This window comes from Clytia hemisphaerica, unplaced genomic scaffold, assembly GCF_902728285.1.
Source record: "Clytia hemisphaerica strain Z4C2 unplaced genomic scaffold, Clytia hemisphaerica genome assembly, whole genome shotgun sequence".
NCBI classification, from domain to species: domain Eukaryota; kingdom Metazoa; phylum Cnidaria; class Hydrozoa; order Leptothecata; family Clytiidae; genus Clytia; species Clytia hemisphaerica.
The window spans coordinates 362373-378086 of record NW_027104234.1 but is presented as its reverse complement, the minus strand read 5'-3'; the positions used below and the strand labels follow the sequence as shown (position 1 = coordinate 378086).

Genomic DNA, 15714 nt, shown 5'->3' with positions numbered 1-15714 from the left:
CGAAATTCTTTTATATCTGCAAAGACGGTAATGGTTTTATGAATTTATCTATTTCAAAAATTTAATCTTTGTTTTTTTCCACTCATAAGTGGATGAATGATGAATGATCAAATGATGACACCAAAGAAAATCTGGTCGATTTGGTTGAGCTCAAAACGTGCATTTGAAGGACAACTTAAAAATTCTTACCTTGTGTGCTTCAATTTGAATTGTTTGATCGGTAAGGCTTGGAGAAATATCTTCATTTGTACTTTCTGCCTGACGTTTCCGTGAACCATTTCCGAGATTGAAGAATCCTCTAATGTCAGCAGCTCCTACAAATAAAGAACACATATAAATTTATCTGTTGATTGTGATGGTCAACACATTCTTCCCACAGTGGGGATGAACATTTCTACAAAATTTCTTTGGAAGTAGGAATCCCATTGTTTCCTGGGTCAAAATATCAATTAGGATGTTATCGGAGCGCAACTTTGAATTTCCAAAGGAAATAAAAACAATTTCCAGTAATTTCCCAGTGGAGCTGAAATCGTTTAGTAATTGGTTTTTGACACGGGAAAACTAAATATCTTCACTAAAACTATACATTGCATCAAAACCGTTCATTTCTTTACTCATACTTTCAAGTTATGAAGATTCTATTGTATATAAAAGATTTTTTACCTGTCGTGATACTTTTACATCTCCAATCTGCTGTTAAGGTCCAGCCACATTTCAATTGATGTGATTTAGTATCGGCGTGTCGTTTCAATATTGCCCATTGACTCTTGACCTCTTTTTTTGTAATTAGAGTTTTCATACATCTGCATGATATTGAAAACGTTGGGTCGGTCAATCGTCCTAGTAGCTTGATATCATTCGATTTGTTGATGCATTTTAAAGAAGTTGTTATACTTTTCCATATTTCCTCATCGTAAGTATCCATCTGGATTCGATTATTTTAACATTTTAATATTACTCTACTGGAAATATATACAACAGTGAAGTATCTATGAGTTTCTATAAACAGGGGTTACAAATTTGTTCGAGTTAAGGAATTACAAGTTATGGAGTAGAATTTATAAAGTATTGTAAACTAAGACGAAACTAAAATTTGTTCGATTTAGAAGAGTCCTGTGAAGCAAATAATTCCGCTTTAGCTGTAGTTTGATTCGCAAACCTCTATAGATATATCTCCTATCTCCTACTTTAGCTGAAGAAAATTTGTGAGGATGAGAACTAATGAAAAAGAACAAAGTAATTTCTTTATCTATATATAGGACTATATATATATATTTCATACAACTTCTTCTAGAAAATTGTACCCCGCTCTTCTTAATTCGTTTTTCAATGCCCTTTGTCCTTCTCCAACTAAAATTTCTAGTTTGATTGGTACATTCAAACCACCTCCATAGTTGTATCGGCCTCTAGGATCCGGAAAGTGGTTACCAGTGACACAACTAGAATAAAATCAACATTAATAAGCTCAATAACAAAACTTTGCGAATTTTTCGTATCAAAGCAAGTCCAGGGGGTATCATGTTTTCCTAATTTGAAATTTCAACTCTTACCACCCGCATATACACGACACCAATCTCTATCCCGATTTGGAAAATTTTGGGTCCCTATGTAGGGTACCGGGTTGCGGGATTTTGGGTTCAGGCCCTGTTAATATTGCTATGCGGAAACTCTATGGAATGTAGAAACCACTAAAATATTCATGGTGTGATCAAATTAAATAAATAAAGCTATTGATGCGTTAAATAAACATGATCGTCTGATACTTTTTCTTTCTTTTTCTCTCTGTCTTTTTAAACGCGTATGATTTGAGCTCTTTTCACACTTGCCACTTTTGTCACATGAACTTTTCTCCTTTTATTTGCTTCAAAAGTTTTGGATGTTTTTATAAAAAAACGTGTACTTTATCTTTCTAATTCGAGTCCGAATGATTCTTAGTATCTATGCTCTCTCTCTAATTCAAATGAAAGTTTCTGCATTACAAAATAGTATACCAAGATTTAAAATGAAAGTCTCCGCAATACAGAATAGCATACAAGCACTTGGAAAGAGGGTTTCCGCATTACAGAATAGCGTACGAACACGACGCAAAATAGATTACATCCTTCTGATATCAATAAATTATACCTTGGTTAATGTATTACATCGAAAAAGGAGAATAAATATACGTGTAGATAGGCCTTTATATTTCGTGATCAATCGAGGCTTTAATTTACTTTTCAAAATAAAAGGAAGAAAAATCTTGTGTAAACATAATTGATCTTTTACTTTGGTTTCCCCATTCCATAGAGTTTCCGCGTAGCGATATTAACAGGCCCTAGGGTTCGTTTCGATTTTTCAGTCAGGAACTATTGTAAATTAGGCTATGTTAGCAGATTCTGATCTAACCCACAGATCTGAAAAGTCCGAAGGGCTAGATATGCAATTTTAAGCTTTCTCCAGCAAAACAAAAGTGAAGCAAAAAATGGACTTTTTAAATTTCGTGCCTGCGGATAAGATCTAGCATTTAATTGTTTTTGAAGCGCAAGATCAAAAAAAGTAGGTGGCAAACGCTATTTCGCATCTCTCAAACTGGTGAAATTTCATATTTTAGTCACGTGGCTTTGGTAGGAAATCCTTCCAAACCTTGGCTTCACTTTTCGATAAAAGTTGCTTATCTAGCCCTTCGGGCTTTACAGATCTGTGGTCTAACCTTACGATGACCTGATTAAGTCCGAAATTGTAGTCTAATTAGGCTGGAAGGAACAAAATTCCAATTTTTGCTAAAATGGGACTTTAAGATTAAAAAAAGAATCTTTAGCAACGCTACACCCCGACATCAAACGCTGAAGTGGTGTGGCCCGCTCGGGGAAATTGAATATCGATAAGAGTTTAACATGTATACCCATAAATGTTTAGGTACGGGAAACGCAATAAAATATCTCCAAGTTTCCTCTCCAAATTTCCCAAGATTCCTCTGTCATCCATTCCTGTAATGCTATCGCCATGCCCTCGATTGGTCTTATGAAAAATAAATTTATCCATCCTTGTAACACGAAAGCCACATTCATGATAGCCTTTGCAAACAGTATCGAAAGTTAGTCTCACAAGCATGATGCGAATTCAAATTACCAGAAATTAAAAATAAGATTTTTCACAGAAATAACGCCAAATTGCAACACCATACACTTGACCGTTTAAAAAATATGTAGAAAGCATTTTCGGTGTAATCTTTCAGGGGGTTTGAGTTTTTTTCTTTAAGTGACAAGTCAGTATATTATATCCTGAATAGAAAGAAAACTACCATTTTGTAATTTGTTTGTATCTATAAAACACACTAAAATACTAAAAAGATTCATAGAGTCAATAGTATAATAGTAATACATTCTATGTTAGGATATTAACCCCCCGAAAACAAGAGGCATTTATTTTTTTGGAAAGTCCACTGTAGAAACGCTCTTCACCGTGGCTGCTTTTTTTTTTTTTTCATTATGTCTTTTTTCTTCTTTTTTTTTTTTTTCCCCTTTTTATTCGGCGCCAAGGACACAAACAATTGAATGAAAATGACATCTGTTGGAGAGTAACTTTTCGAACTGTCGCGTAAATGAGTGTGAGTAGTGTGTATTTGTGTCAAGAAAAAATTAAAAGCGTTGTCAAGTCAAGATGGTTTTGATTGCAAAATGTCAGAATGAAAAAGAAACAAATGAAGTTATTGAATTCCTCAAGTCAAAATCAATCGACTACGTAGTCGTTGAAGAATGCGACCCTGTTCCTGATGATATGAATGAGACAAGCACATCATCTCCCAAAGAAATTCCAGAAAATACGGAAGCTCAAGATCATCAAGATAATGAATATTCCGTAGAAGAAAGTGATGAAGAAGAAATGGTAAACGTCCAAGATGTATCAAAAAAGGTCGAGGCTTGGCTTGCCAAATCTGGTGTGAGCAAAACATTTTTCGCAGAGAGTATCTTAAAGAAGAGGCAGTCTACGCTCTGCGATCTTTTGAAAAAAAGAAAATAAAAAAAATACCAAAATCCAGTCAAGGTTGGCTCCCTTGGATCCGAATGAAAGAATTTCTCGAAAGCACCAAGAAAAAAAAAATCGGATTTGATAACCGCCTTCAAAAACCGGGAAGGTAAGTTAAATTTAATTTCAAATGATTTTGATCAACGAAATGCTTTTTGTACTCACGCCCTAATGTTTTCAAGTTTCTATGTAAGCGTCGCCTCTAATACATTTCCACTCACGACACTCTCCCTCCAGGCGAAAATTGTGAATTTGTTTTTAAAGCTCTGTAATTAATTTTTATCTAATCTATATCTATAAGAAAACATAACTCGAAGATGAAATAAAAATAATTGTACTAATTTTATTGAAAAATCGTGTCTATTGCCTATTAAGATCCGAAGCTTGATGGTAAGATTGCGTTTGGAATTATTTGTTTGTTTTTTAGTTAAAGAAAAATTGGACTTCAGAAAGTCAGCAAAACCATACAAGTTCAGCAAAGTTCAAATAGCTTTACTTGATAAATATTACCAAAACAAAACGTGGAATCCTTGACGAGGACACAAAAGAAGCCTTATCTAAAATCGCTGACATACCTGCGAAAAACGTAAGTAAAAGATGATTTCCCTGTGGTTATCCACGCCTTTCAGTTTTAATCACAGATTTCTGTAAAGCCCGAAGGGCTAGATAGCGTGCTTCAAGCTCTTCCAAGCAAGAAAAAGTGAGTACCGGGGAAAAATATTTTCTGCTATTGTTTATTCCGAAAAATCGGCAAAGCTTCTGATTGGTCAAGCGCTGAAATTCTATTGTAATGTCACGTGACTTAGATAGGATTTCCAATCTAACTTCGACACACTTTTCAGCAAAAGCTAGAGATCTAGCCCTTTGGGCTTTACGCATCGTTGGTTTTAATCTAGGAGCCTATAGGCTAATTTGCGTTGTGGGCGAAAAGACGAGGATTTTGCTCCGTGCTATTTTTAGGCAGGGTCAATAAAAAATTCATCAGCGAGTATGGTTGCTATTGGTCTCAAAGTTGGGAATTGTGATTTTAGAAAATTTGGAAAATCTAGACACCACCCTTAACCCGCACTTTGACATCAAGCACTATTTACCTATCATTTAGGCTGTCATTTGGTTTCAAAATGCGAGAAAACGACAGAGAGATGGGGAATATACACCGGGAGAACACCAGGCGAAAATTCAAAAGAAGCTGTAATTTAAACTATTATTTTTGTTATCAATATGCGAAAATACAATTTTAAAACACTTTTATACGAACCAGTATTTTTTTCGGCACTTCGAGCTTCAAATTGTTCTTATCCTATTCTCTATAGAATACTCCCAGATACCTAATAGCCGATAAATGTTTCGCCTAGGACATTTTTATTCGAACCGCTTATTAAGTTTTAAGATTTTTTCCATTCCTCGCTTATATTCCAAACCCCCGGCTATTACGTATCCGAGCGAAAGCATGCACCTTATCGGGGGAAAAAAATGTCGGGGTAAATTGACGAAAATTTCGAGGTGACGAAATTTTTTTTTCCCCGACAAATCTTTACCCCCGATTTTTTTATGTCCTACGAAATTTTCTACTCGCTTTTTAATAATCCCGGACAAAATTTTCCCCCGATTTTTATATTTGAAAAGAAGGGATTCTTATCGTAATTTTTCGTTCTGCACTTTTTCATGGAAGCTTCTTAATTGAACAAATAAAAATTTCTTTTTCTCTCAATCGAGTTCTTTGATAATAAAATACTTAAATAGAACCAAATAAATAAAAGCAAACCACAACAGCAACCATTTTCTTGACAATCCGTATTTCCAAGACTAATTAAACCTCTGACATTTTTTCCCCCCGATAAGGTAACCATGGAATTCTTCTTCAGCTAGTTGTTTTTCGTAATATGTGTATATTTTTAGCTTAATACGACATACTAATAATAATTTTGGCTACTAGCATATTTATTTTGTCGGTTTTAGAAGGGCATTTTAGGGTCCCTTTTTTGTCGCGCTGTGCGGAAGGATTCCTTATCAAAAATCTCGTATTGTTGACCAGTTTTGACGAATTCCAATCAATGACTGAGTACTTTGCTAGATTATGTGTTTTTTTTCTAGAAAAAAATCCCGTTATTCTTTTTTTCTCCAGCAGTGGATCTGATTTCTGTCGACAATTTTTTTTTTCGTTTTGCAATTCCAGACCACAAATCAGTTTCATCAGCGCGTTCCAATCATTTTATTGACCGAGTGATGTCCAGTACGTTAAAACCTGAAAAAACAAATAAAGCAAAACTATTAGGGTACACTCGATTAGATATCAACTTGAGGACGTCAGAATGATTTTAAAATGAACTATATTTTACGAATAGAAATTATGAAATAGTGATCCGGTCGTCAGAATAGTTTTTTTCGGCCCCGCGGAGAGTAGGCCGTCAGAATAGTCGTCCGGCCGCCGAAAGCCGAAATAGCTCGAAAAAAAACTAGCCCGGCCTCTATTTCCGCGGACCGTATAACTTTTTTTTCCGACGGCCAATGACTATTCCCCGTGGGCCGGACTATTCCGCCAGTAAATTTTCCTAAATTTCCGCCGACCGGGTAACTACTTTATTGCATGAAAATTTCGCGGCACGATCATTTTAATTTCACGGTTTTTTTTTTGCCACCGCGGCACCGAACTAACTATCTCGACTTCCGAATTTTCCACCCGCAAATTCTAACCCTCTTCGGCGACCAGGGCTTGGGTAGAACCACACAAACAAATCACTGTATTAATCGGATTAATGCACAGGGGAATAGGAATGGCCAAATACCGTGTACCGTGGTTTTTCTAATTTAACGCGTTCCCTGTTTTTGGCGAAAAATCGTAATTAATCTTACTCTAATTATTACGCGTGATCAAGCCTTGGACAAGAAAAATTAGACAGGAAAGTTTTATTTTTGATAAACTTCTTTCTTTCAAAAACACAAATTAAAGGGATCTTCGTCATCCTCCTCTGGCTCCTCCAAATCAGCTAATGCTTGTTAATACATTATACGATCTATATGTAATATATATTACACAAGCCTTTAAGTAACGCGTACTTAAAACACTTGAACATCGTAATTAATTGTTCTCGTAGTTTTTTCCGCATAGCGTTCGAAAATAATTATTTATTACCTTTACGTAAACGCGTACACTTAAAACACTTGAATATCGTAATTAATTGTTCTCTAGTTTTTCACGCCTAGCGTCGAAAATAATTATTTATTGCCACGCGTTAAATTAGAAAAACCACGTTAGGGTTGCGTTTTAGCGAATATAAAGAAATCGATATTAATCGATAACAATCGAAAGCAATCAGCGATTAATCGATATCAATCGATAACAATCGAATCCAATCGATAAGAACGTAAAGTCTTAGTATCGATTGGCTATCGATTGTTTATCGATTAGTTATCGATCACTATCGATTATTATCGATGAAAATCGATTAATATCGATTGATTTCCCGTATCGATTTCATCGATTGGGTACGCCTGGTTTTTTATCTACAACAATGAATTAACTGCTGGGGTTAGTGACAGTTAGTGAAAACTTGTTGCGGTTATAAATTTCAAATTTTAAAGCTGATAACCGGATTTCTTCCCCGCGTGCATTTTACAACGTGGGAAACTTAGATCTTTTGCAACTTGTGTTTTAAACGTGGAAACTTTTGTCATGAATTTGGAGATTTTCTTACCGTCAACTGCTCCAACTTGGGACTATTATTTGACAAAACATGGGACGGCAATTTGGCCACCGAACCTCCAAAGTCATTTGATTTGAGTTAATGAACGGCGTATTAAAAAATGGCAAAACGATGGAGCGTTTGACGTCACTCGCGCGGCAAGTTACACACGCGTTATTTGTTAATCCCATCGGGCGATAGGCGGTTAGGCAGCGGGCGTTCTCTAATTCACCAATCAGTGCTATCAGTGAAAGTTATCAGGACATGTTATGAAAGGAAGTATGATTGATAAACTTGGTGGAGTTATCAAAACAAATTTGTTGTCAAAGAGATTTAACAAGTTAGTGAAAATACAGACCATATATCAAACAGTCCCATGTTTCGACCAATCGTCCCAAGTTAAAGCAGTTGACGGTATGTACATTTAAAACGTGGAAACTTTTGTGATAAATTTGGAGATTTTCTTACACGTGCATTCAAAACGTGGAAAACTTTTGTCGTGAACTTGACATTTTCTTCCACATGCATTTAAAAAATGAAGAAAACTCGAGTGATTTCCTGGCATGACAATTAATTACGCATGAGCGAGCGCAGCGAGCGAGTGCGATTCTTTTGGCAAAAGCGCGGGAAAAAAAGCTGATATGCGGAGTGATAAAATCGATTTTTACCCTTTTTCAGCCTCGTTTCCATTCAGACTTTCGTCGTCGTGTGCAACTGTCTTAAGTCCTAATATGGAGAATTGTCGCCTGTACCCGACTGTCTGTTGGAAGCATTACGTAATGGATTTTTTCCAAATCTCTTTGTAAATCGAGCTCCGGCGTGATAAACAGTAGGGTGTTTTTTTTACGAGGATGAAGACGTCATTTCTTCGAGAAACGTCGGTGGAAAATATAACTATCCTTCTCGATCGGGAAACGTCGCCTGGTTCGGAAGCGTATTGTTGATCGGACCATACTGCTTTCTAACAGTCAAATCAAAGATGGCGGCAAAAATAAACAACTGGTTGCTAACTGCTATTTCGCTATTTTCTTTGCTTTTCATGCTTTAATGAGTTGAATTGGATCATGCTTTTTGTGTGATTGTTACAAGAAATGGTTGATGATGAAGTTTATTATTATTCCTTCCTGGATTTGATGTTCCGTTTGGTTTAGCATGAGAGATGCAATCTCGCTGTCTCTTGAAAAACAGGACAGGACATTTTATCAACTTTCACAACAAACTAACTTCAATTTTGCCCGTATATTTACACAAATTCTAACAAGGCAGTTGACTGAATATTTGTGGATAAATCTGACCATGCTATATTTGAAAAATTAAATACTTGCGACATCAAAAACGTTTGAACGTTTTGAACTCACTTTTTTATATGTCAGATGGTAGGTGCGGTACCCAAGGAAATGGTTGTGGTTGGATATGAACTGGTTAGCTTCAATGTAAAAATTTAAACCCAGAGCAAAATTTACTGATTGATGATTGATGTTTTAAAAATGTAACGTGGAAAACTTTTGGTTGTGAATTTGGACATTTTCTTGCACGTGCGTTTAAAACGTGGAAATTTTTGCTGTGAATTTGGACATCTTCTTCTACGTGCGTTTTAAACGTGGAAAACTTTTGGTTATGAATTTGGACATTTTCTTCCATGTGCGTTTAAAACGTGGAAAACTTTTGGTTGTGAATTTGGACATTTTCTTTCACGTGTCCTGAATACTAATGTATCAACTATATACTATCTAACAAACAATTCTTGATCTACAAGTGAGAATATCTAACCAAACTACTTTTATAGCTTAAATGCTCCAACTTGATTTCTTTTATAATGAACTATATAGATGAACCCATAGTCTGCGGCCAGATCAGAAAATTATTATTTTTCACCCGGTTGGTTTCCAGAAACGCTACATTTTTTTATTTTCGCCTCAATTGAAAATTTTTTCAAGCAATATCCTGGCATGAAGACTTTTTCTTTTTGGAAATTTCGGAAATTATGATTGCCAATTATGTGACATTTTTTACTTTTGCAGCATGCTTTTGAAAATTACAAAATGCCTTCTGCTAGGGGAATTTTTTCCTTCCGACGTTCTTTCAGATTATGAAAATGTTTCCCAGTATATATGAGATTTTTTTTTCTTCTTTTGCATTACACTTTTTTTATATAAGAACCAGTAAAATTTTTCTGAGCCTCGACCTCGACTTTTTTTTTTTTTTTTTGCACTTTGAGCTTCTATCATGTTCTTATTAATAGGATGTAAGTCAGTTATTTTAGGAATTATACCCAATTTTTATTACTTTGACCCCTAAATTGATTGAAATTGAGTAGTTTCAGGCTCAGCATTGTTCTTAAATTGTGCTTATTTTTTGGCGATTTCGAACCTCATTGTTCTTATAAAATTGTTCTTATATTAAAAAGTGTATGTTTGAAATTATGAATTTTCTCGAGTTCTATGAACTTTGAAAGTATTAAAAATCCTTTTGCATTGGAAAAAGGAAGGATAAACTTAAATTTTGACGGGTTATTTGTTAAATTTAGTCAACTAGATAAAAAGTTATGGTCTAAATACTAAAAAATTACCTTTCAAAAAAGTCGAAAAAACGCGAAAAATGAGGGTATTAAATTTAAGACAAAGTCACAAAAATGTTTTTTTATTCATCAGGAAATGTATTTTTCCATTTTTTTCCAAAGCACCTATATGTACAAGATTAACAATCCCTGCAAAAGTTGTGTAGTCTACCTTAAAGGACAACATAGAAAACTTGATTGTTAATAAATTTATAAAGGAAGTGCTTTCTTTGACGATTTGATACCCTCATTTTTTGCCTTTTTTAGAATTTAGACGATAACTTTTGATCTAATTGACAAAATTTGACAAATGACCCCTTAAAATGTAAGTTTATCTTTCCTCTTTCCAATGCAAAAGAATTTATTCTTTAAAGATTCATAGAACTCGAGAAAATTCACTTCAAAGAGGGGGACTTTTTTCTGGGACACCCGGTAATTTTTTACCTTTTTTCAATATTTTATATATTTTACCTTTTCTCCAATATTTTATATATTAAACCTTTTTTCCAATATTTTATATATAAAGTATATGCAAAATATTTCATCTATTTTGAAAATATAAATTCTCCTTTGGTTTTCTTATTGTAAAATATTCTCAATTTTTGATATGAACAAGATCAATTTTTGTAGATATTCATTACCCCCTGATTTAAGAAAACGAGAAAAGAGAAAAAGTATTTTAGGTTGAAATTTTAAGATATTTGAGTTGAAAAAACTTCCAAAAAGCAGTTTGTTTTGAAAATAGAATATCAACTTTCTTTTGGTTCACCATAGTTTGTACATGTTTAAAATGCATTGATAGAAATTTTCCTTGCTCTGGTGACGATCATGAAAATTACCAAAAAAGGTTTGTTCACCATGCAAATATCGCGAAAATAGCCCAAATCATGCCTCGAATTATTTCCCGATCACGCATCACGCAAACGGCTGGGTACAACTTTTTAAAATTGTATCACAAAATGGCTAACTTTCTCATTTCCGGAATAACATATCTGCCCCGTCTCAGGGATCTTTTTGCTTCTAGGCGTCTCTGGCTAAAATCGGTGTTAAATCTACTTTTGTGGCGTTTTGGTCCTTTTCCGTTGTACACTAGCAATCGGAAAGTTTCGCTGGGAATGAGGAAGTTTAGCAATCTTACGGTATGTAGTGTAAAAAACCTTTCGCTTGCGAACACGAGATTTTCGTATCGTGCGTAACCCCTTTTACAATTGATTTTATTTTCTGACATTTTTTTGGAAATTTTGAGTGTATCCAAGTAAGTGAATTTTTTGCTCTTGCAGCATGCTTTTGGAAATCATAAAATGGCTTCTGTTAGGGGAATTTTTTCCTATCGACATTCTTTCAGATTATGAAATGTTTCCCAGTATATAAAAATGAGATTTTTTTTTTTTTTGCATTCTGTCGGAAAATATGAAATTGTTTCCCTGTTTTGAAAGATTTTTACTTTTTAGCACGTAGTACATTATTTCAAAAAACTCCAAAAGTTACTTTAAATTTTTACATTTTTTACAATATTTTATATATGAAAATATAATGCAAAATATTTCATCTCATTTTGAAAATATATAAAATTTTCTTTGGTATTCTTACTGTGAAGTATCCTCCTTTTTGTCATTGTTTCATTTTAAATATTTGCCCTTTTTGAGTTTTTGGCTATGTAATATTTCTGGAAATCAGCGCTTAAAATGATAATTATATAATCAGGTCTTTTGATGTGTTCAACAACACTCTACTTGGCGGGGCGACGCCGGGTGACCGCTAGTATAATACTAAAATCAATTTAAAGTCCACCTAATGAAAATTAAAGTTCCAGCCAATTTGATTACTGCATTGTTGTTCTCAGTCGGGTTCAGCTTGGATATATTCCGTGATCCGTAGCTTTGAACCTACAGTCATCTTATGAATAATCCTGTAAGTACTGGCAATAATATAAATGGAATTTTGAAATTCTTAGGGACTTGTGTTGCTTGATGTTATCTGAGATTTAAAGCACTTTGAAATCTTTTGAGGATATCAATATTATTTTAACATTTGTAAAGGAAATATTTATCCGCATCTTTGCGGCTCTTGTTTTATCATTTGTAAAGGAAATATTTATCCGCATCTTTGCGGCTCTTGTTCCTAATGAACTAAGGAAATGTGGAAAATAGTCCATTTGAATATTTATTGTTCTAAGTTAGATATTTTAACAAAATGTTTGACCTACTTTTTGGGGTTAGTTGACCTTCAATTTGGGAGCCTTCATAACCCGACATAAAAAGTCTGTTAAATTATATAAAACGTTTTTGTTGTACTTTCATAACATGAAAGTATTACCCGAGGGATGATTAATGTTGGCATTTTAAGCTTTTACGACGTGTCCCAGACCAGCTGGGACCCCAGCCCAATCAGAAAATTTGCCTAAGTTTTGAAGAATAAAATTTCTATCCCTATTGGGAATTTAGTAGAAATTTTTTGACCCGATGTGGGAAAAGTTCCACCGGGGCCGTGAGGCAGAGGTTTTGTTACATTATTCACATATTTTAACACAGAATCTTCAACCTACAAAAGAAAAACAACTTTCTCGTCTCTTCTTTTCGTCCTTTCTTTTACTTTTCATCATTTGTAGCACGATAAAATTAATATCTTTATTAATTTTTTGTCAGTCAGAGTATATTTCTAAAGTATGAATTTCACTTAGAGAACAAAACTTTCCGATGAATACTGAAATTTCGCTCTCAGCAACGGAATCTTTTCACCTACATTCTGGGGGTTAAAAAGCGAAAACAGACCCTGTCAGATACACATCATGAAATTGCGCCCCTGTCAGATCAGGATTTTGCAATTTTAGATACCCTGCCAGTAATTCTGCAACACTGAAAAAGGTACCCTGACCAGCGGCACGTCCCCGTACCTATTTTTGCCTAAGTGCCCCCCCCGGGGCAAGATTGGTCAGAAAAAGGAAGAAAAATTTTTTTTTTGCTTATATAAGCATAATATAACAATAGCAAGACACTGTCCTGATATGAAATATGTGTCTGATATGAAACGGAAACACTTATGTAAAAACAAAACCTTTAATATACTAAAAACACATCAAAAAGTTTGAAATCTAGTCTTGTATTTATTATTTTCTGATAGAACTTTTTAACTTGACTAAATCGTGTATCTTCTGTCATTACAGACGAAGGAAATAAACGTAACAATCGCTCTTCAGATTAAAATGTTTCTTCCAAAATGGTGGATTTCCACTACATTAAAGGAAGAAATTTTGGCGGGAACTTAATTTGGCAGATTTGGCAGATTTGGTCAAAATTTGCCAAATTAAGTTCCCGCCAAATTTAATTTTTTCTGTCATCCGCCAAATTAAATTTCCGCCAAATTTGAATTGCTCTATTTATTCCCCCAAATTTGTGCTATTTCAGGCTTTAAAACAAGTTTTTCCTTTTTTCATGGCTTTTGGACAAAAACGTCCTTCATCCGCCAAATTAAATTCCTGCCAATCTTTCAAATTAATCGGCAAATTAATTTCCGTATGAAAAAACTTTTTCGGCCATCCGCCAAATTGAATTCCCGCCAAAGTTTCTTCCTTTAATGTAATAAGCTATTCATAAGGAGGTGGACTGGCCCGATAAGCCAGGCTTACCCACTCAGATGAGAATTTCCTTGTTTTCATATGGCGAGCCAGGCTGAACAGGATCAAATATTTTCTGTTTTTCAGTGGTTAGACGTCTACTTCAAAAAACTTTACTCAATGAATATCTTTGACGGTAAAAAACCAAACCATGCATTGGTTAATGAATATCTACCTGGTCAAGGCATCATGGTATGGAAAGCAAACCCTACTGACTTTCATCTTCAGTTTTTCATCTCTCCATTGAAAATTAAGATTAAAATTTTAGGCTTATCCTTTTAATTAAGAGTAATTAGGCTGAACTTTATCCAAATTACTTAAATGTGGGAATACGTCTTTCATTTCACATTCCCCCTAAAATAATCTCGATTTTAATGAATTATTTTTTTATAGCCTCATGTTGATGGTCCAGCATTTTACCCGACCATTTCAACTATTAATCTTGGATCGCATACTTTGCTGGATTTTTACAAACCCTTGGCAGAAAACGAGGTTTGTATATTGAATTTTATTGCTAAAGTTTTTTTAAGATTGAAAGGTCTGATGATGCTGATGTAGAGTAAAAACAAATGCGACAAGATTAGAAAAAGGTTTTGAAAAAATGAAAATACATTGAATAAAAAAAACATTCCTCAAACAAAGGGACTTTTACTGATACTCTCTCGAATGTTTTTTTTATGTTTATAATGAATAGAACGTTTTCTATTATCAAAACATACGATTGTAAATTTGCTCGAAATCAACTTTGCTATTTTTCTGTTTACAAAAGCAATAGAATGCGAGGTCACATCTCAAAACAACTTTCGATCTCTCACTTATTTGCAGGATATCGTTGCGTAAAAAAGTAGCTTTAATTCATCTGACTCAGTATGAAGACACTGCCTAAAATAAGCTCCTTTTATTCCCGTAGAAAACCTTTAATAATCCCAAAGATGATGAGACTTCAGATTTTTTATAGATGAGCTTTTTTTCTGTAAGGGACCTCTATCTATTTCATCCACACACCTGGGAATTTGCTTGACGAGATAAAGAAGCATTATCCCAGTAGAGTTGAGACTAGTTCAGACTATTTTTCCCATACCAAGATTGATATGGGACTAAACCAGGTCTGTGATATGGAGTGTTATTCTCTTGTTGAGCAGGGGTTAAGTTGCATTCATTCCGATATGTTTTGATGTAAGGGGATGCTAATCGTTTATGAAATTCCAATCCGAGAGTTATTTCAATTTTCTTTAAAAGGTTTAGAACGGGAATTTCAAATACGTTGCACATCCCATATATCAAAACATATCAAAGTGGAGGCATCAGAAGTAGTCTAGGGTTGCAGCTCAATCATGAAGTTTCAATAGTTTATTATTGATTTGTTATCTTTTTTATTAGGGAGAAGATATTTCCTTATCCTCCAGATACGTTGGTTCGTTTCTGCTTGAACCACGGAGTCTTGTATGCTTCAAGGAAGATATGTATCACCACTATTTACATGGTATCGAAGAAAGAACAACAGATATTCTATCTGAAAAGAAAATTCTTAATAAAACAGACGATATGAATTTATCTGAGACGAAAACTCGCAAAACCAGAATTTCGGTTACTATTCGTCATTTTCCGAAAATCTTAAATATTGGATTGAAATTTGGTCGGAAGTGATCAAAGAATTTAGGGAAAGTACGGGATAGTACGAATGTATTGTCACTTTGATTTTTAAGTATAATAATTTTTTTTTTGTAAAAATTGTCAGAATTTTCTCACGATATTTATAAATAGAAAACTTACAAAAAAGTAAACAATAATCCCTTATAAAAAATCTATCAATTAACATGCACATTTCATTACCAAAACTACCCAAACTTAGCACG

At 34.3% G+C, this 15714-nt stretch overlaps 1 protein-coding gene and 1 long non-coding RNA gene across 2 annotated transcripts in view; both read left to right on the top strand.

Moving 5' to 3' along the window:
* LOC136816019 (alpha-ketoglutarate-dependent dioxygenase alkB homolog 6-like) overlaps window positions 1-15670 on the top strand; it is a 29719-nt gene extending 14049 nt beyond the window's left edge. Inside the window, exons 6-8 of the mRNA XM_067072442.1 lie at window positions 13946-14050; window positions 14252-14350; window positions 15239-15670. Coding sequence (XP_066928543.1) covers window positions 13946-14050; window positions 14252-14350; window positions 15239-15505 — 471 coding nt within the window. The 3' untranslated portion in view covers window positions 15506-15670. The remainder of the gene's footprint in view (window positions 1-13945; window positions 14051-14251; window positions 14351-15238) is intronic.
* Window positions 4076-5219, top strand: LOC136816020 (uncharacterized). Its single transcript, XR_010847791.1, has 3 exons — window positions 4076-4114; window positions 4433-4591; window positions 5108-5219. It is a non-coding gene; the product is annotated as an uncharacterized lncRNA (long non-coding RNA).
* Window positions 15671-15714: the final 44 nt, after the last annotated feature.